Below are 21,569 nucleotides of genomic sequence, written 5' to 3' on the forward strand. Positions count from 1 at the left end.
ATTTTTATGCTGTAAACTGCCCTGAGATCTTTGGATGCAGGACGGTATACAAATTTAATGAACAATAATAATAATAATAATGATGATTGCAACAACTTGATAAGAGAGACATCATTAACCTCATTATGGCCAGGTGTGTGTGTGTGTGTGTGTGTGTGTGTGTGTGTGTGTGAGAGAGAGAGAGAGAGAGAGAGAGAGAGAGAGAGAGAGAGAGAGAGAGAGAGAGAGACTTACCTAAGGCCATCCACTTAGCACACTGCAGAAATAAGATTTGAAACAACAGATTTCCTCGTCCATTTCTGTAATTTACAGCCAAGTGTGGCTTACTCCAGCGTAACGGCTATATTACTAGGTATGCTCACCTGGCTCGGGCGCAGGTGGCGCTGTGGGTTAAACCACAGAGCCTAGGGCTTGCTGATCAGAAGCTTGGCGGTTCAAATCCCTGTGACGGGGTGAGCTCCCGTTGCTCGGTCCCAGCTCCTGCCAACCTAGCAGTTCGCAAGCACGTCAAAGTGCAAATAGATAAATAGGAACCGCTACAGCGGGAAGGTAAACGGTGTTTCCGTGTGCTGCTCTGGTTCGCCAGAAGCGGCCTTGTCATGATGACCTGGAAGCTGTATGCCGGCTCCCTCGACCAATAATGCGAGATGAGCGCACAACCCCAGAGTCGGTCACGACTGGACCTAATGGTCAGGGGTCCCTTTACCTTTACCTTATGCTCACCTGGCAATAAGCCCCACTGAACACAGCAAGACTCACTTCCAAGAAAGCATGCATAGGATAGTTCTGTCTGGAGCACTATATTAGCATATATTTTTGGTGGAACACTAAACTTGTAGTTTGGTGTTCTACTTTTACAGGCTCTAAAGTTTATAGGAGCTAGGAAACTGGAAAAGATTAACAGTAAATCTTATTATGTGTCTATCCTATTATGTATATCTTTTATCAGTCAGAACACCTACAAGACAACTCAATGTTGAAATAAAAGGGGAAATCTTCATTTAAACTGAGTGAACAAGTAGTATGGCACTTTCAAACATTATATTATCAAGCGTCACAACTGGTTGAATTATTTAAATTTTCTCAAAGAGCCTGAACGAGCCGATATTCCACTACTATTTTAGTCAAGCAAGTTGATATCTCAATACCATTATGAGCTCTTGTTTGATTAGGCGAGAGAGATTATACTTCATAAATTAAACCTAATTCAATAATTACTTCAATTCGAGATAATTGCGATTCATTAAAGAATTGATTAAATCCTACGGGGTCACCATTAATTCCAATTTTCTATAATAAAATGTTCTATCCATGATAGAGTCTACAAGTATTGCACTTGCAGTCTGAAGATTCAAGGATTGTATTGTTCTTGGAGATTATGATAAAAATTATTTAATTTTTACACAAATATTCTGTGAAAAATGTGTGGAAAGTGTGTTTTGATTTATATTTTAAACCTTAGGGAACTGCTGTAATAATGAGCTGGATAAACCAATGGTTTGATTTGCTATAAGGCACCTTCCTGTGTTGCTAGGTAGATCACATCTGCATCTGCACTTGCACAGAAGTGCAAGAAGTCAGGAACATCTCCAGTCCTACCCATAGCTGCCAAGTTTTCCCTTTTCTCGCGAGGAAGCCTATTCAGCATAAGGGAAAATCCCTTAAAATAAGGGATAACTTGGCAGCTATGGTCCTACCTGGAGAGGCCAGGTATTGGAAACTTTAACATGCAAAATATCCTCTATCACTGAGCTATGATCCTTCCCCAAAGAGCCCATTTAGTATGGCTGTGCATCAGCTTTGAATCTTGGCCTCCCAGGTCCTTGTCTAGCACTCTAACCACTACACCTACCGGTATGCTCTGCTTCCTGTTCCTTAACTAGTTACTGATCCATAAAAGGACCTGATTTATCCTATGTCTGCTAAGCTAAATTTGATTGTTTTTTTCTTTTTTGCTCTGTGTCTTTTTAAAGGGACTGTGGGCAAAATAGAGAATCTGGGATGTTATTCTCAGTGCTGATTCATGTCCACTTGCTATAGGAAAACATTGCAAGAAAGGAGAAGGGTCTGTCTAAATCCCCAAAATATAAAATACCCACTTTTGTCCCCCCAAATTTTGAATCCCCTCAATTTGTAGGTGACACACTGCTGAGCTGTATAATAGCAATCAAGATTCATCTAATTGATCTTACGTCCATCTTCTCTGGGCTCAGTCTAGAGATCGTTTCTTATGCTCTCATTCATTTGAAATTACTAACACCGAAATATGCACCTAACTCCCATTGTTTCAGCTAACTTACGTTTGTTTCAAATTCTGCTTCTGTTTGCTGCTAGATACTGCCTTTATTAACACTATGCATAGCTTTTGCACATTAAAAGCACTAAAGGGATGATTCACAGATCACTTAGGACTGGAACAGTCCCACAGAAGACAATGGGACTACATCAATGTAAGTGGTCTGTAAATCGCACCGTAAGCATCATTGTTTTAACAGATGCTCATACAAATGCCCATGATTGTTCTCATGATTTACATTTACCAATAAAGCACTATAAAAGCTTCTTAGAACAGTGTACTTGAGAAAAGCTAAGTACAGTTGCTTTGCTGACAGTGGGATTGGCTGCTCAATCCTCAGTGTTATTTTCTTTTATTTAAGACACTAAGAAATATCTATGAATCTTCAGGCATTGCTGCGTGTGTGAGACATGTGCATGGATGCAGCTTGCTTTTGTGCACAGGCACCAAAGAGGAATTTTATTTCAGATGTGTGGGGGAGCTGTCTACACATTTCAGGGGAATATATGTACTGTAATTGTGAACAACGGCCCACCAGTACCGACCCAAGCTACAGGCACCTGATATCATATCATACATAATATGATATCATACATGATATCAGGAATGGGGCAGGTAAGGCGCAACTAAGCCAAAAGTGGGATTTGCAGGCACTTTCATGCTACACTTATTTAATGGTGTTTGCTTGTGGAATGTTCTTATTTTAGATTACTGTGTGATAGGTTGTGATTGTTACATGAACTAAAGAACTTACCATGAAAGAACCTGAATCAGTGTACTACCAGGAACTTTGTGCAAATATTTCCCAAGTGGGAAATTACCGTATTCTGTCTAGAAGACACCCCCATGTATAAGATGACCCTAATTTTTGAGCCCAAAATTAAGAAATAAATATTTTAAACTTCAAACAGTGAAGCAAGCTGTGTAATGGCGGCTGCTCCTCTCAGCCCACCCTGGGTGATCACTGAGCTCCTTGCAGGGGTGGGGCACACTGCAGCGCCTCCAGAGCCTGCCTGCCCCCTCCCACTCAGCCACCCTACAGCTGGGGGGGGGGAGGCAGCACAGAGCCAGCGTGCGGCCAAGGAGCAGAGTGCAGTTCGCTCCCCTGGATGTCTGAGTGTGTAGCAGAAAAAATATCAATTTGACTTCTGCCATTCCCGGCCGTTGGGGACACGCTCTCATTCATGCTCTCTCTCACGCTCAGCTCCGCTGCCACTCCAGTTGGCCAGTTCGTTAGCTTTTTTTTGGGGGGGGGGTATTTCTTAGAATGTAAAAAAAGAGAAGTTTTTGAGCTATTTTTTAAAATGAAATTACACTTCTGACATGGGCTGCCATATTTCCAGATTTTCCCGGACATTTCAGCAATTTCTGCCCTGACCCTGTTTGTTGTTGTTGTTTAGTCGTTTAGTCATGTCCGACTCTTCGTGACCCCCATGGACCATAGCACGCCAGGCACTCCTGTCTTCCACTGCCTCCCGCAGTTTGGTCAGACTCATGTTCGTAGCTTCGAGAACACTGTCCAACCATCTTGTCCTCTGTCGTCCCCTTCTCCTAGTGCCCTCAATCTTGCCCAACATCAGGGTCTTTTCCAGGGAGTCTTCTCTTCTCATGAGGTGGCCAAAGTATTGGAGCCTCAGCTTCAGGATGTTTCCTTCCAATGAGGCTGAATACCAGCTATGTCCAGCAAATTCTGGACGTATGGCAACCTTATTATTGGGGATATGTCGTCTTCCTACAGTGAACCCAATTCATGGCTTTTATTTGCAGAGCCTGATTCTATTTTATATTGTATGATTTTATATATAATAGGATTTGAAATATTTTTCATTGTTGTAAGCCACACTGAGTAAAGTGAATGCATTGGAAGGGTAGGATAGAAATCTTTGAACAAGCATTCCTTCTGCTGCTTATTTCCACTCTATTCTGACACTAAGGCACGAGTTGCACTGTGAGGGTTCAGATGAGAAAAGCCTCTCCAGTAAGCCTGGTTAGTCTTAAGATAATAAGATGATAATTTCTATTGAAAAATGCTGTCCAACTCAGCCTTACAAGTTTACCTTTCTTGGCCATGAGGAAAACAATGCGTAGAAAAGAAATGTAAAACCTATTACAAAAAATACTGCTGCCTTCCCCAGAGCTTCTAATATTGGACAGTTTTAGCATACTCAGGAATTAAAGGTTTTGTATTTCTTTTGTAGGTAATGTATACTTTTTTGTGCATTCTGCAATTTCCAGTCACGATAGAAGACCTGCCCCTCATGAACATCTGAACAAAAACATTTTCTTTTCTAAACATGGTAAATATAAACCTATTTAATGCTAAGAAATAAATCAATTTGCCCAACAAAACTAGGTAACAGTATGTTAATAATAGGGTGGCCCTACAGACCAAATCAGATTTGCCAATGGTGCTGTCAGTAAGGGCAAGTGAAGCTCGTTGCCCATTACACACACACACACATACACCACCACCACCTTGCTACTGTGCACTGTCACTATGATGTAATGTGCAGAAATGCCTGCCCAGTAAACAAAAAGTTTTGGAACATAAGTTTTGTGCACCACCCCCCACCAGAAAATTTTATTAAGGCTTTTTCATAATACAATAAAACAAGCAAACTAATCCAAATGGGGAAAAATACAAAGTCATCTCTCAAAAGTAGATCTTAATCCTTGTCTCACACAAAGGGCTGGACACTCCCAACACTCACCTGGGAGCTTCCCTTTATTTTCCCAGCCTCCCACCTAGGGAGATCTTTCCTCCTCTGCTGCCTCTCTCACAGGGTTCTGCACCTTTTTGAATGCCTCCCACTAACAAAGGCATTTTTTAGCTTGCTAAAATGAGAAGCTCATTGTACCATAAGGTGTTCCCACTTCTATTTTGTCCTTTTAACTATCCTTGGAGGTAGGATAGGCTGCAAATTAGACAGTAGTTGATGGCATGGTGAGGTGGCTGTGCCCACTTGATCTCCTGATGGGTTGAGTTGCTGCTGCTAACTGGGAAGTGATAAGGCAGTGGGGAGATGGTTGCCCCTTTCCTTCCCAGTAAGCAGCAGTGACTCAGCTGCTGGGAGGTCAGGTGAGCCCTGATGCTCCACCACATAGTTTGCTATTGGGATTAGGATTTGAACCAATATTGACATATGGCCGATTAGGGTCCCACTTCTAGTCCAGCATTCTACTCAACCCATGAAATGGGGGCAGCCCATTTCAAGGAGCACAGAAATGTTCGACTCCCCAGTTCAGCACTGCACTAATTTTCAGCTGCTATCAATGCTGCTGCTGTGGCTATTATGGGATTTTAAATCAAATATTGCAGGTTTTTTTAGAAGGTCATTTTAATAGATTTTGCATGAGCCACTTTGCACCTTCGAAATCAGATAGCAATATAGGGATGGCAGGGACAGAGTATAGAGCAAGAAATGGAGATAAAGCGAGAAGCTCTACTGCTCTGACAGTGGGAGGAGGGGGGAAGCAGATTTAAAAAGTACATACTGTACATAGAAGACATTGAAGTGATGCACCTGTTGGAAATTATACAAATTGGGTATGCTAATGTATTGCAACTGATATGTATAATTAGCAGTTTGATTGGCATCATATGCAAATTGTTACTTGGCTTTGGGAGCCTGGAATATGCCAATATTAGCTACTGGAGAATTCAGAGTAAAATTATTCCAGACTGAGGACCCTGGAGGACTTCCCTCTTCCCCCCCAGTGGGATCTTTTAAGCACAGGCGTATACATTGTGGACCTGTTCCCTGGAGGTGAGAAATTACTGCATCTCCTTCTCTATGTGGGTAAAAGAAAATAATGTCATTTTTTGCTTGAGCCCCATATCGCATTAACTGTGTTATCATCATCAATATTATTAAAGTATTATTTGCCCTTCGTCAGCAGGTCCCAAGGCAGATGACAACTTAAAATTCAGTATTAAAATTACATTAAATTACAGTTACATTACAGTCATAGGAATAAGGTGGGTGCTGAAAGCACACATCTCAGGTGACAATGACCAGGATAAAGAGGTGTGTCTTCAGCTTTCGCCAAGATCTGTATAGTGTATAGGGCACCTCTGTGATATTTGGGGCCTAAGTTATTTAGAACTTTAAACACTAGTGCGAGCACCTTAGACTGGGCCTAGAAGCTAACTGACAACTACTTGGGGCTGTTTCAGTTCTAAAGGCAACCCAAGTCTGGATTCTGATGGCTGCACTTTGGGTCCAGTTAAAGTTTCTGAGTCGTCTTCAAGGGCAGCCCCACACAGAGTGCATAGCAATAAGCCAATCTGGAGTACTGTGGCCAAGTCATCTCTGTCTAAATAGGGCTGTAGCTGGTGGGCCAGCCAGTGCTGGAAGCAGGTACTCCTAGTCCTAGCCACTGTGGTCACCTGGGCATCGAGTAACAATACTGGATCCAGGAGTACCCACAAGCTACGAACCCGCTTCATCCAAGAAAGTGCAACCCATTCAGAATGGGCAATCTTCTCATCTCCTAGACTCAATAACCTGAAAACACAACATCTTTGTCTTTCCAGGATTCAACTTCAATTTGTTGGAGCACATCCAGCCCACCATTGCCTTCAAACACCTGTCTAGCACCGCAGCCACATCTCCTGCTTCAGAAGCTGTGTATCATTTGAATATTGTGGACACTTCACTCCAAGACTCCTGGTGACAGCTCCCAAATACTTCATGGAGTTGTTTTACAGCATGCCCCTCACCAAAAAGAACCCTGGAGGACACCACAGGAAAGTTTCCATAGCACTGAACAGTACCCCCTCCCCTGCTCCATAACTACTTTCTGGAAATGACTGGAACCACTGAAGTACAGTGCCCCCAACCTCACCTCCTGAAGCCACTCCAGAAAAATACTGTGTTCAGTGGTATCTGGACAACTATATTAATCCCTGAGCTTTGGCTATGTTGGCTGAGCTGATGTGAACTGGAGTCCAATAGATTTGTGCACACCAACCCATCAACAGAATCCCTTCTGATGTCTCTCTCTGTCCTTCCATACCAGACTTGTCAGCTCCAGTGATCAAACTATTTGGCTAGACCTCATACCTACTGAAGAAAACTTAGCAACTCTCCCTCCTGGAAGCATTCATTCGGCGGGACACAGCTGTATGTATTCAAGAAAAAGGCAGACAAGCCCAGCCAAACAATTACTCCAAGGCCAAGGGCAACAACCAGAAATTAGGAGGTAAGCTGTGGTTGCATTGCCCGCTTAAGCCCACAGAAGGGCGCTGTAGCCTCGCGTGGCTCGCCATTGGCAGGCAATGATCTTTGATCTGGAGTTGCCACCCAGGTTTCCCCTTAAATTAAAATCAGAATAAGCTTTCTGTCCCTCCCCAGTCTGTGCTGGTTCGACTCCTGCCAAGTAAGCGGCTTCCCCGTAGTTGCTTTGATCGGGTGCGTAAAAACTGTACTCCTACTGTACTTCTTTTCCTCATACCTCGATCGGTACACCTTTCCGACGTCTACGCGCTGCTCAGTAGCTCCTCCTATGTCCCCAAGCAAAAATTAAGCTACCAATAAAATTACAGTAAAAGAAAAATAAATCCTTCTTTAACTTGGTTGTCGCACCCAGCAACCTCCCACTCCTCGATTCCTCATTGCGCGATTCCCGCGTGTATTTACTGAGGGAAGCAAGTTACGCAGAGTTCGGCGGGACTTACTCCTAAGGATACCCGCCTTTAGCTGAGAGTAACTTATTTCCTCCCTTGGAGAAAGCAACTTATTTCCCAACATGCGCCTTCACCCATCCCAGCTCCGCAGCAGCGCCCTCAACTCCCTTCCACCCTCCACCGGCGCGCGCGCTTCCCATATCCTCCTCCGACTTGAAAGTGGCTCTTCAATTACCAGAGTGCGCCCCCCTCCCTCGCCATTGGCCGCCGTGCGCGCACGTGCGCACCCAGAGGGTTGGGCTGGTTGGCTAGCTGGTTGCTAAGGTAACCGGGAAAAGGAGCGACCCCCGCCCCGCCGGCAGCCTCGGCTCTAAAACAGCGCCCCCGCTCCCCACGGAAGGGTAGTGGCCCTCGTCACCCCGGGGGTTATGGAGGCTCCAGGGGCGCAGCAGCGGGGCAAAGAGAGGGTGGCTGAGGGAACATCTCTGGAGGAACGCGAGCCCGGAGACGCAGGTAAGGCTCGGCTTCTAGTTCTAGTCCCCGGAGAGGCTCTCTTTGCCGGCTCTTGCGGAAGAATGTGAAAGTTTTAAGCCGTGGCTTGAGGGAAAGCGGTGGGTGGGTTGCTTCCCAGCAGGGGCTGCGAGCGAGACGGGCAGCCCTCGCGCCCGGTTTGTTAGTGGTCTCTGGCAAAGCAACCTGCTATAGGTCCCATCTGCTGCCTGCTGCCCCGCTTCCCAGATGAGAGATACTGCTACTGCTGCTGCTGTTACTACTACTGTTAGGAATAATTATTCCTATTAGTAATAAAATAATAACTACCCCTCCCGAGCAGCCCAGGGAACTTTGCTCCGGCTGCGCTCCTGAGCTGGGGAAGTCGCAGGGCAGCCTCCCCAAGTGCCCAGAAGCGCCGTCCTCGGCCGCTCCCCGTCAGGCGCGAAGAGGAGGTGGCGGGAAGAAGAGGAGGCGGGGCGCAGGGACAGGCGCCGCTCCTGGCTGCCGGCGTTTCCTCAGCTGGGGCTGCTGCTCCCTGCGTGAAAAGGGCAACAGCCGCCGCCTCGCCGGGGAGAAGGAGCTGAGCAGGGCTTCCGAAGGAGCCAGCCAGGCAGTCGTCAGCGCCGGCGAGGTAGATGGTGCGTGCGGTAGCTCGGGAGGCGCCGGGTGCTTGGAGGCAGCAGCAGCAGCAGCAGCAGCAGCAGCAGCAGCAGCAGCAGCAGCAGCAGCAGCAGCAGCTCATCGGCTTGTATCATCTCCATTCTTGCCCTCCGCGGAGCTGGTGGCGCTTCTTTCCCTCCCTCTGCCTGTCTTCGCCTTGCAGGCAAAGGTGATGGGAGAACTGGTCCACTTTTGCCTTCCTCCCTTGGCACAAGAAGGTAAATGAGTGTTAACGGGAAGGCTGGTTCATCGATGTTTCTGAAGCTCTTTTAACCACGTCGGTAGTAGCTCTTGTATGCCAGTCCTGGTTTCTTTTACCCAGGTTGGTTATTAGTTTTGTGTATTTGTGAAAAGAGCATCCAGCCAATTAAGCATGCTCTCTGAATCCTATAATATTGTGTTGTTTATTTGTTTTTAGTCAAGAGAGAAGGCCTGGATATTTTTTTCCTAGATACCTTCTACTAAGTATTGTTTAGCAGGCAAGATTGCTATATCAAGGTTTGGCAGGGGGTGGATTGTGGTGGTTCTTTGGTACACCACTGGGCTATTTCTGCTTGACCAGCCTGTGCCTGCTGGTTGTTGGGATTCTTGTAAAGAATGCTGGACTAATGCAAGAGCACATTCTCAAGTTCACCTAACACAGGTTAGTATAAACGTCCTGTCTGAACTCTTGCTTTGCACATAAAGGCATATTAATGATCGATGTGGATTAGGGGTTGGGGTGGGAGGAGGGAGAGAGAGAGAATGCACTGCCCATAGTTGGCTCCTGTTTGAGGCATCTATACTACCGGTAAAACAGGCTCATTTGTAACCTAAAGGAAGATGATTTATCTTGGTTATTGTCTCTTTGTTGTATTTAATGTTATGCTGTTTCTTGATTCTACAGCATTTTAAGAAGGTTTATGATAGAAGGGCATACTAGTACATTTTCTCTTTTTCTAGTTGCTAATTATCTGAACCTTATATTTATATTTATAGACCTTTCAAAGATTTCGAACCTAAAATGGACAAGGTTATTTTTAATTCTTTTTTGCTTCAGGGGTTAGACTGTATTGTTTGACTGTTAGGATTCTAGGCCACAGAGAATGAGAGAGAGAAAGAGAGCTCACGTGGTCCTCTGTGTACTTGGAAAGTTCATGGATGTACTGGGTAGCCTCTGCCAATGTGGTTGCTGATTCCTGACCCTGTAGCACTCTATTGGTGTATGGCACAACAACTGCCTGTGTTCCTGGAGTGGTATGCTGTCAGCCAAAAATAAATTTGGGAGCCTTCTAAGGGAAACGGCATATGCCTTTTATCCTTGGCAAGCTACAGCTTTCTACCACCTGTATGGAGTCTGTGGTGACCAGTTGCTATGTACTAGCAGGGTTTGAACGACCCAGTATTGATGGCTGGTGGGAATCAGAAGTGTGCTATGATTTGCACCCAGCCTCTGAAATGCAGATATATTCTAAGTATAGCATTTAATTGGGAACCAGAAAAGTTCCTACACGGATCAGTCTTGCTCAACTTGTAGAGCATCTGGTGCTTCACTTGTACACAGGGTTTTATTATCTAGCCTCAATATTTGTATTCAGTGCTAATGTGACATAGTGGATAGTTTTCTTGATTAGGGAAACCTAAGTTCAGCTAGTTATTCTTGGGCCAGTCAGTTTCTCAGTTTAACATACCCCTCATGATTATGGCATAAGGATAAAATGGAGAAAAACTCCTTTGACCACCACAAATGAGAGGCTCTAGTAAGTTGATGACATAAATTTTTTAGGGTTGATGTGACATCAAATTGTTGCTTTTGATGGAGATAGAAAGGTGGTCTTACTTGAAATAATCAAAATTTTGTTTGAAGTGCCATTAGTTTCTCTTTGATTTTCCTCTTCACCAATCTTTACCACGCCAAACTAACCCCTTACAGCATTAACAAAACAAGCTTTGTTTCATAGGAAGATAAAACAAATCACTGTGTATATTGCAAATATTTGAGGTCTTTTAAAACCATTTAGCTATGGATCTCTCTCCCCAGTCCCAGTTGGTGGTAAAGGGTTTTTTTTTAAAAAAAGTTTTTCAACTCCATAGATTTATTTTTTTACAAAGGGCTGTGAGCATCGCCCTAAGGCTTCCTTGCAAACTCCAATTTCTACTCATGCATGTCCTGAGATTAATCTGAAGGGTGTAGAAGTAATAAAAAAAATTCTGGAAATTTTAATACAAAGGGACATTGAGGGAGAGACTGCACTTTTTCTGCTTCACAGGATCGTTCACACTGTCCTTACTTGCACTGGTTATGTCATGCTATTGCAGCATGGTATAACGTGATGTGACTGATGCAGTCTCGTGTGCCATAGTGAAATCACTGAAGGGCGAAAAAAAGTTTCTCTCCATCGTATTAGTAATTTTTTCAAAAAGTAGCTTGTGCCTGTAACAATGCAGTTAAGATAAAGAAATACGCTGCCATCTTGCTGCTACATGTATATATATCGCTGCTATAGAACATTGCTATGGGAAATGTTGATTTTGCACCACCACTTTTTTTTTTAAAAAAGAAAGTATGTAGTGTGCAAATAAAATATGTGTGCATATAGCTGTGTAGACACATCTGGGGAAATGGTGGCAGCCACTCACACATTTATTTCCATGCGTGATGCATTGGCTGTAGTAGACACTGGTGTGGTGCCACTGGCGGAGGAACGAGGGCAGCGTACCGCCCTCGGCACCATTGGGGAGGGGGGTACCATCGTGGCCGCCCCTCCGGACACACGCTGTGCCCCCTCTACCATGCCCCCGGGACACACACCACGCCCCCGCAGGCGATGTGCCACGCCCCCACCTGCTCTTCGCCCCCGGTGCCAGAGCATGCAGCTTCGCCACTGTGTGGTGCTGGTATTTCCCACAGCTATCCTAACGTATAGCTCCTTTCCTGATAGGGTGACAAATGGGGTTGTGTCCAATGTTGGCTTTGTACTAGTGGAAATGCTTGCAGTCTCAGAAGCCAAGATGCCTGATATTCACCAGTCCTCCCTACTTCAGTCTTCCATACCATATTGATGCTGTTCCAGAAGGTCATCTAACTTTCAGGGGCAGCTTTCAGTAGCCATGGGGAGGCCACCATGATTAGGAAGTCATTGGCAAAAATTGGGTGTGGTGCCCTGTTTTGCATGAGTGAAGGTTCAGAGTCACAATTGGATGAAGCCCACTGCTTCCATAACATTTGCTAGTTGTGTAGAAGGGGTTTCATTAGGTATGGTGAGTGGAGCAAATCCTATCACTCAATCTGATGTGCTGGGGGAGGGAGCCAAATGAGGATGAGAGGTTTACATCCACTCGGCTCCACCAGGCTCTGACAGTGGGAGCTCTGCCACCATGCAAGTCACCATTATGCTCACCAAAAGCATAGGTGGAAGCTACTCCCATCAGTTTATTTGGCAGCAGTAACTGGCACAAACCTCTGAAGTGCGGTGTTTCAGGGCAAAGCTGGGCTGGCCATAGGTTCTACCAGTGATGGTTCCAATCTAGGCCTTTCTACTGTGCCAGCCTGAAGCTAGTGCAGGCTAAAACCCAGCAGTTTCATTGAGCCCCAGCCAGTGTGGTTGATGGGCAGGGTGTGTTGCAGGACTTCGGATTTATCTGTTGGTTCATTCTGCCCTGCTGCTCCTGGTCAGCAATAAGCCAGCATGCAATAGTGCTTCTGTGATCAAAAAGCTGCACATGCCAACATTTGCCTTTTTTTTTACATTTGAGTTTTAGTGGTTTTTGAAAAACTTTTTTTTTAAAAAAACCCACTTTCCCATGGAAACCTGTTTTCCCCATGATAACAGACAAACGAAATATGCAAAGTAGCAATTGCACAAGCATGTCACTTATCCTGTAGGTCATGAATAGAAGAAATAGTTATGATAATTAAAATAAAGAGGAGGTGAAATAAGCTAACAGTGTATCAGCAGTGTGATATTTAATCATAAATAGAAATTTGTCTCACCAACAGTATGTTGGCACAACTAGAACTATCTCTGTATTAAATGCTGATTTATATAACATACTCTTACCATTCCAGTGTTTAATAAAAAGGCTCTGTATGTATGTCCCATACTTTCAGACACCAATCTGAAGTCGGTGTGTTATTTCTAACATAACTTCTAAAGCATGGAAACCTTTAACAGTTATGTTAGAAGTCAAAAGGGGTTCTAGTCCTGTTGCACCTAACCATTGTTCACACACCATTCTGGGTAAGCTGATTGCACCCAATGTGAGGAGGGGGTGGTATGGGGGCAGCATTCTGTGCATTGAGCCGGCTGTGTGAATAGGCTCAATGGAAATACAAATGAATTCTCTGCATGCAGGATCAAAGAACCTGAAAGCAGGGTCCAGATCCACATGGACAAGCCTACAAGATTGCTGTTTTTGGAAACACATTTGGTCTGTTTATATGAGCAACAATGTGCACGGGACAGTGTCTTTCTGCCACATTCTCTTTCCAGCTGAGTGCATTCAGTCAGATGGCATGAACAGTGCTGTAGTAGTCTATATAGTTGCTTGCTAGAACTAGATACATTCAACAAATGACAGACCTATGGGAAGAACTCATAATGCTTAGGCAAGGTTACCCATGTTGTTCTGTTGCCTTCATTATGTGTTTCGCTACCCCGACCTCAAATAATTGATTGTCAGTAGTGAGGATGGGTAAACAATGTAAGTGTGACCAGCAATATAGGGATTAGTTGTAGCCCTGTGTTATGTAGATTGAGAAAGAGTGAATGAACCATACAGAATAAATCAGCGACTCATAAAGAGCAGTTCCTTCAGAGTAAATTCAGACAACCTGTATGTGTGTCCAAGAGCTGGGGAGAATTTTACTAGATTATTGCTTCCTTGGAGATTTCTGAAGAGCTGCAGAAGACTGGTAAAATTATGACAACCACTTGGTGGAAAAAGGGGTGGGGAAGTGAATCTGTCTGGTGGGTTGGAACCTTATTTCCCCTGCAGGCAAAGTTTGACAGGTGGACAGTGACAGGTAGAGATGAATTGTAATTGTATGGCAAAAAAGGAGACTGTTGTTCTAGTATCTGTGTTGCTCTTTACCTAGGCTTCTTTGTAAATAATTCCTCATAGCAGCCAGTTTTCATTTTTGTGTTTAGATAAAGAACCAATTAGACAACAAGGCACCCCACCTAAATAAATATTACAATTTGGCCTTTCAAATTTTCCTTTGAGGTGACATGTGATTATATACTGCAGGGTCTCAACTAATCATTTTTTTAAAATTAGAGTAGGGAATGAGTTGTTTAAAAATACAGTTTTTAGATGATAGTAACTTTGTTTTTCTTTCACTGAGTAGCAATTGTTCATTTGGTTTATGGATAATTTCTTTCTTTCTTTCTTTCTTTCTTTCTTTCTTTCTTTCTTTCTTTCTTTCTTTCTTTCTTTCTTTCTTTCTTGGACTTCTTTGTTGCAGAGGTAGAGCCAGGAACAGTCCAGTCTTGAACATTAACTTACCTGGTGATTATTACACAAAATATGATATTGCTTTCTGTGTGCCTTTCACAGATGGCTATATTTGGCTGAAACAGAGAAAGAACATTAGATGACAGTAAAAGTATATGAATGTTGGAGCACATTAAACTACTCTTGTAAAGCAACATTGATTTCATTTGTTAAATTAAATGCCAAAATTGGTATATGTATGTGAGGAGAATTGACTTTCACTTATGCAGTGGGACTTCCCCTTCCTCTCTTCCCCTATGTACCCCCCCCAAAAAACCCTGCTTCTGACAGTTGGGCACACTTTGGAGCAGATTTTAGGGGGGATTTCAGGGGAGAGGAGAGGAAAGGGATGCCCTGTTGCACAAGTTAGCTCATCTGATACTACATTTCACCCATTATTTTAGCAACAGTGTGTTCGTAACCTTGTGCATAAGAAATGTTATACGTGCAAAGCTCTATGATTTTATCACACATTTAAGCTGCTAATGTAATAAAGATCCTTTCATCTATCAAACAGATAAAATATGTGTTTTCCCCCTTTTAGGCCTTTGCTTGTGTGGAAGAAGATGGTGACGACGACACTGTTGCATGGATGATTTTATGTAATTTACACTTGCAAGATTTGCAAAAGGCAATTATCATTGTGAAGTGTTTACACTGATTTATGGGAGGAAGGTGGCCTAGGAGAGGGATGCTGATAATATCAACACAGTGGATTAAATGCACATTTACACCTTTATTGACACATATATTATCCATGCCAAGAATGCTGGTGGAGCAACAAGGAAGATGCTGGTGAAGCAATGATGTGGCACAGACTGTTAAATATGGATTCAGCTCTGCCAACTCCCTATAATGCACATCAATGGATTTCTACATCTGAGCTAAAATAGGGAATAAAAGGCTTACAGTGCTTGTCTGTTAAGATAATTAGCAGAGATGGCAAACCAGAGATCTGAAAGGATTATAAAAAACAAGGAAGAGATTTGAAGGTCCTCTCTATTTTTCGTTTCACATTAATGTTTCCTTATTCATACTGTGGATTTTGAGGAAAAAGCTTCAGGAGACACGCAGGATATTTGTTACTGGGAAATGGAATCTGGATCAGAGTCTAGCCAGCATCAGAAAAGAAAGCCTGTGACACATGGACTGGAAGATCAAAAAAGAGTAAGTGACAAGACTTCACCACTGGCATTTTGTGCTTAAATTGCTGAGCATGATTCAGGGAGTTCAAATGCCACTTACAATTTTTGTATTCAGTGCAGATTTTCAGTGTTGTAGCTGGTGGTGGATGAGCTTTCTTAGGTTGAACATTGAACATTGATCTAGTTTAATTGGCTGGCACTGAGTGGTAAGGGAGCAGCAAAGAACTGGGAAGCATTTAGTTGTTTTTGAAAGAGCAATAGGAAAATAAGAAACAGGAAGAATGATTGGTTATTATAATGAGTCTGCTGTCATGCGGTGACACTAGTAAGGAAGATAAAGCTAACTTACTATTTCATTTGTTGGTGGGTGCTGGGCTTTTTTTATAATAAAAATGCATAAAGGACTGTTTTCTATGTAAGATCTTAAATGAATAGTCACGCAGTGCAATCCTATGCATGTTTACATAAAAGTAAGTTCTTCTGTCTTCAATAGGATTTTCTCCCAGGTAAGTGAGTGTTGGATTGCAACCTTAATGGAATATTTGGTACCCATGGATTTGCCAGATGGTCTCGATATGTTTCCCGGTGTCTCATGCATTTGAGAAAAGTGAGAGTATATTTAAATAATTGTATGCTTTTCATTGGCCAGCAAGAGTTTGATGAAAACTATGCCTTGGTTTTTTCATGGGTGTATATTGACATGTGACTCTATATCCAATACTGTATAGTGTTGTCATTCATTAGTAGTAATTGAAAGTAGTGAGCAACTGAATTTTAAATTTCTTTTACTGGTTCAAATTGTGATGTGTTGTTGCTATATAAGTCCACAGGGATAAGTTGATGGTACACTAATGTATTCTGGTTCCTCTGGAGATCCCTTTTTTCATTGTGACTTAAATGCATCGCTTTTGAGAAAATTGTTGAAAAATGCCTGAGCTGTAAATTGAGCATCTAGCTTTACTTTTCTGTTTCAGTAATGCCAGCGATACAGTGAAACAAGAAGGATTATGTGTCTTGATTTTCTTTTGCTGAGTCTGTTGAAGAATAAAACTTACTTTTCTCTGGAAATAAAACCAGCTTGGATAGTGCTCTCTCTCTCTCTCTCTCTTTCTCTCTCTCTCTCTCTCCAAGATGGAAATGCAGTTGTTTGCTTAGGGAGCCTTCCCCAAAGAATCTCCCCCCCCTCCTCTTTGCTATATCAGCTGAAGGCAACAAGGACCTATTTTCACAACCCCTTTTGGAGCTGGAAATATCAATCAATAGACACTGAAAGAAAATTCCTCTTATCGACTTAATTTCTAGAGGCCTTTAATATATTTTAAAAACCCTCCTATATACAAGGCTTGCGCTCTATGAGACAAACATTTGGTGTCTCATAAGATACTGAAGAGCTGGTTTACTAATATTAATCTGCGGTTTTGACTGAAACTCTGATAAGTATGGAGGCCTACATCTTCCATCTGCTCTTGGCTCTGGGTGTTTGGTGCACATGTAAAATGGGGCCTCTGAAAGTATAATATAACCCCAAGTGAGGCTCGGTGGCAGCTGGGATAACATCAATTGGTCATGCTTAGCTGACATTCATTTTAACTTGAACTCTAGCCGTCATGGAGATTATTAAATTTATAATGATATATGTAAGATCTATTTTAATGACTCTTCACGCTTGGGTGATCTCTCTCTTACTTGTTTTTGCAAAACAACACAGGGAATTGGGTATTATTACATTTCCTTCCTGGCTGAATTTTCCAGGGGAAAGGATGCGGGTTGAAAACTTCAGTGAAATATATTTAGGATTATAGAAAGAAGCACTTTGGACCACAATCCTTGGGCTGAATGTGTGCTACATGCCTGCCTCTTTGCAAGATACTCATTCAGAGATGTTGTGTATTTGACGGCTGTCTAACATTAATAATTAATTATTGGAACAGATTTGTTCATTGGAAATAAATTGGTCTCCTACATGAATAAATAAGAAAGAAAGGTGTTAAATTAGCACATGCTCCTGTTTTCCATCTGTAAGAAAACTGCTAGGAGACTGCAAAGGTTTTGCCTCCTTTCTAGAGGGAAAGAAAAGAATGTGCCCATGTTCTTTGTGGTTTCTTTTCTGTAACATACATTACCTGTGCAAATTGGAATGGAAAGAGGAACACTACCCCATGAATACCATATGTTTGAGGCGCAGCCCTTAATATGGTTTTTTCATAACCACATTTTGTGGGTGTTGAATTTAATTAGTATTCTTAGCCCTGATCTCCAGCTTGATCTCATCTAGCTTTGTTGTTATAGATTGGCCTTCAGAAAGCTGTAGAAAATTGGGGTCTATTCCTGCCCCCGCCCCTGAGTCGTGGTGGTAGAAGAGAAGCTTTTCACTGATTTATTAGTTTCCAGACAGAATTAAAATGGGATTGACACTAATCATGTTCACAGTTGAACTGGATTTAGCCATACAATTTTTAATGGCTTTGGTGTGAATTACATGCCTAAATCCTGGTTGACTTTTCATTTTAAAGTTAAAAATTAATAACCCAAATAACCATGTGAATAGATCTGCTGGAATCAGTAGAATTATTCTTATGGACAAAGAAATAAGTTTTTGCTACTGATAGCATTACATAATTTTTGGGACTTGTAGGTTACTGAATTCAAGGAGCAGCCACCTGCAATTAATAAATTAACTGTGCAATCCTATGCATGTTAATCAAAAGTAAGTTCCACTACAATCAATAGGGGTTTTCTTCCCAGTAACAAGTTTAGGGTTGCTGCATAAGAGTTGTGCTTTTTTTAACTGAGGAAAAACTTCCAGGAAGCCACAATGAACCACGTAAAAATTGCTGGAAGAACAAGCAGCATTGTTTGGTTCAGTAAGAATCTATTTAACCAGTGTAGATGCGAGACGTCAATTTTCTGTGACACAATATTATTGATTTCTCTTGGATTGATTCCTTTCCTTGTTAAGTTTCTTATTCAGAATTTCATAGATGTGCATTGATTTGAAAACAGTGCCAGGGGGTGAGGTATTGTCAAAATGTTTCTTTTTGTTATTAATAAATGTTACTTGGTGACATTTTGAGGTGAACTTTTGTTTGTTATAAACTTAAGCATAAATTTGCCCAATAGTTTTGATATACCTGTTCATGCCATTAGGTTCATTGAGTTAGTGCACAATCACTTAAGGCAGAACTGACTTAAGAGTGTATTCTTTTAAAAGCAGCTCCAGGCTAGGGATGTCAGAGAAGTCTGACTGAAATGGTAGCAGAAATTACTGGTGTACATTTATTCATCCCATGTCTGGAGAGTAAATCAATCCAGCGACTGGTACATATGACTGGTCTTTGCTGTTGCTTTCAGTCTGCAAATGATAAATAATTGATGTTCCCTTCCCGCAATTTGCATTGTTTCCTTTGCACTGAAATTAATGGTATTTGTATTGAAATAAATGTAATAATAACTTAATTACATAAAATTCAGCCACAGTGAACAGCAGGCACAATAATGTAGTGTTTGTTGGAAGCTGAACTGCAGCAGAATGGAAACAGTGCAGCATGCAACAAGCATTGGTTGGAGCAGAAATTGATGCCTTCTTACTCCAGATTTTGTTTTTTGTTTTTTGCAGAATTCCCTTGACCTCTCCACCTTCTTCCTTTCTCCAGAATTCCACTGAATTTGAACAGAAGCGATACAAACATTTAATTAGTTTAAGTGCATTAAAAGGCATTTTAAAGTTTTTTTCATGATTTAATATAATTGATGCATAGGGGTTTTCCTTCTTTCCTAGTAGCAGCATTGATTTGTGTGATTTTTGGGTACCCCTTCTTTGAGTAGTTGAATCTGTATCATCAAGTAGATTGGAGGTACTTTACCACTTCCTAATCATCAGTCAAAGCAAATTTCATGGATTAAGTGGTCCAAGAAGTACTAACTAGAATGTTTGGTTCTCATGTTTCTTAAGGTATTATTAGATTGGCTGAATTAATGTTGTAAGAGTAGCACATGTTTAGACATTTAATAAATTATGGGGTTCTTGTCTCATAAGAAAAGCCCTGCTGGATGAGATCAAAGACTATGGAGTCTAACATTCCTTTTTCACAGTGGCCAACCAGGTGTCTATGAGAGGCCCACAAGCCTGACATGAGTGCAATAGCACATTTAGTTTTACATATCTATGCCTATTTTAACAGTGCAACAGGAATATCTTTTCGATTACAGTCATACCTTGGGTTGCAAATGCTGCGGGTTGCGCTCTTTGCCAAACCCGGAAGTTCTGGAACTGGTTACTTTTGGGTTTTGGCGCTCGTGCATGCGCAGAAACACAAAATGGCATCATACGCATGTGCAGAAGTGCCAAATTGTGTCATGCGCAGGCGCAGCACTGCGGGTTGCGAATGCTGCAGATTGCGAACGTGCCTCCTGCACTGATCACGTTCGCAACCTGAGGTATGACTGTATTTCTCCAATAGCACAAGCTGTTTTCATGTTCCACCAGGTTAAGAGTCTCAAAAGATAATCTGCGTAGTTTGTGTGGCCAGTGAGGTATTGTGGTCAGTTTGCCTCTTCAATGAATCTCAGATTAAGGACAGTGGCCAGGAACGTTCTATGTTAGCATAGATCGAGCATAGTTCAGTCTTACTGTCTCCTGCAGAGAGTGTGCCCATATTGACTGAACCATCTCTGCAGCATAGAAATGCAATGCATGACTAGGCTGTGGGACTTAAACACTCTTCTAATTCAAATCTGCCCCTAACATGCAAAGAATAAGCTAGCAATTATGAAGCATGTATGCTACAGGCCTGCTGTGAGCAGAAAACTCTTGTTGTGAGTCATTCTAATACTCGGCTATTAAACTCTTGTAGTGCTAGAGTAATTTAAATGTGTTGAAATAATGGGTCTTGCTTAAGGCTTCTGTAAATCAACATGACATTGATGAAGCCTTGCAGATTTACTCCTGTTCAAGATCTTGTCCTATTCAGTGTGTGTGTGTGTGTGTGTGTGTGAGAGAGAGAGAGAGAGAGAGAGAGAGAGAGAGAGAGAGAGAGAAGGGCTGATCATTGACTGGGTTAAATTTAAATAGAATTCTGACAGTTTAATAGTGCCCTTTTGTAGTAATTACCTATATCATTGGAAGAGCTCAGCTTTTATATTTGAGATTTTCTTTTTCTTCTTTTAAGGTTTCAGATTTACCATCTTGCTGTAAAGTTAATAAGCTGCTTGTACATATTTTAGAGGTTGTTTAAATGTGTTAAGGTGAAAGCTTAATATTCAGGTTTTTATGAGCAAAAAGCTTGCGCCTCTCACTGTAAGGAACTCATTATCTTCACATTATTTTCTTTTTCAAGAGCCAACAACCATACAATGGCTTGTGGATAGTAATCAGCATTTTAGTTGCACAATGTGCTTGGAAACTCAAAAAATGAATAGGTTGTTTTATATTGCTGCTTGGAGTATTCTATCCTTTTGGTTTCTTGTCTCCCTTCCTTACTTCATTTGTTACAAAATGTTACACTTAATCTCCAAGTTCACTCCCATTGCTGCCACAGTGTTTCAAGCACATACTACTCCTACCGTATTGCTGCAACACTGTGATGAAGAACTTCAGATCACTTGGAATTAATCCTCTGAAGAAGGCTTAATTTTGTTAGTTCCTGGGCAGAGTTGTATCGCCAGTGTTCAGTTTTCAAGTTTAGACATACCTCAATGTTTGTTTCTCTGGACTTTTGCCAGTTTGCCTTTTGAGCTGCATGCAGAACTTGCTGTTACTTTGGCTGATAATGCATGCCTCAAGATGGATTGTAGTGATAAGAAACTCAAGAATCTGCTTGGAAAACAGGGACAACATTCTCCCGTAACCTGTCTTGGACTTTTTCATTTTTAT

The 21,569-nt window shown here is 42.2% G+C and overlaps 1 protein-coding gene across 1 annotated transcript in view; it reads left to right on the plus strand.

Annotated features, from left to right (window-relative positions):
- Nucleotides 1–9,161: 9,161 nt before the first annotated feature.
- The window catches only part of NAV2 (neuron navigator 2), a 538,652-nt gene continuing 526,244 nt past the window's right edge, over nt 9,162–21,569 (plus strand). Inside the window, exons 1-2 of the mRNA XM_060275159.1 lie at nt 9,162–9,295; nt 15,097–15,719. Coding sequence (XP_060131142.1) covers nt 15,645–15,719 — 75 coding nt within the window. The 5' untranslated portion in view covers nt 9,162–9,295; nt 15,097–15,644. The remainder of the gene's footprint in view (nt 9,296–15,096; nt 15,720–21,569) is intronic.

Source organism: Zootoca vivipara, chromosome 1, assembly GCF_963506605.1.
Source record: "Zootoca vivipara chromosome 1, rZooViv1.1, whole genome shotgun sequence".
NCBI lineage: Eukaryota > Metazoa > Chordata > Lepidosauria > Squamata > Lacertidae > Zootoca > Zootoca vivipara.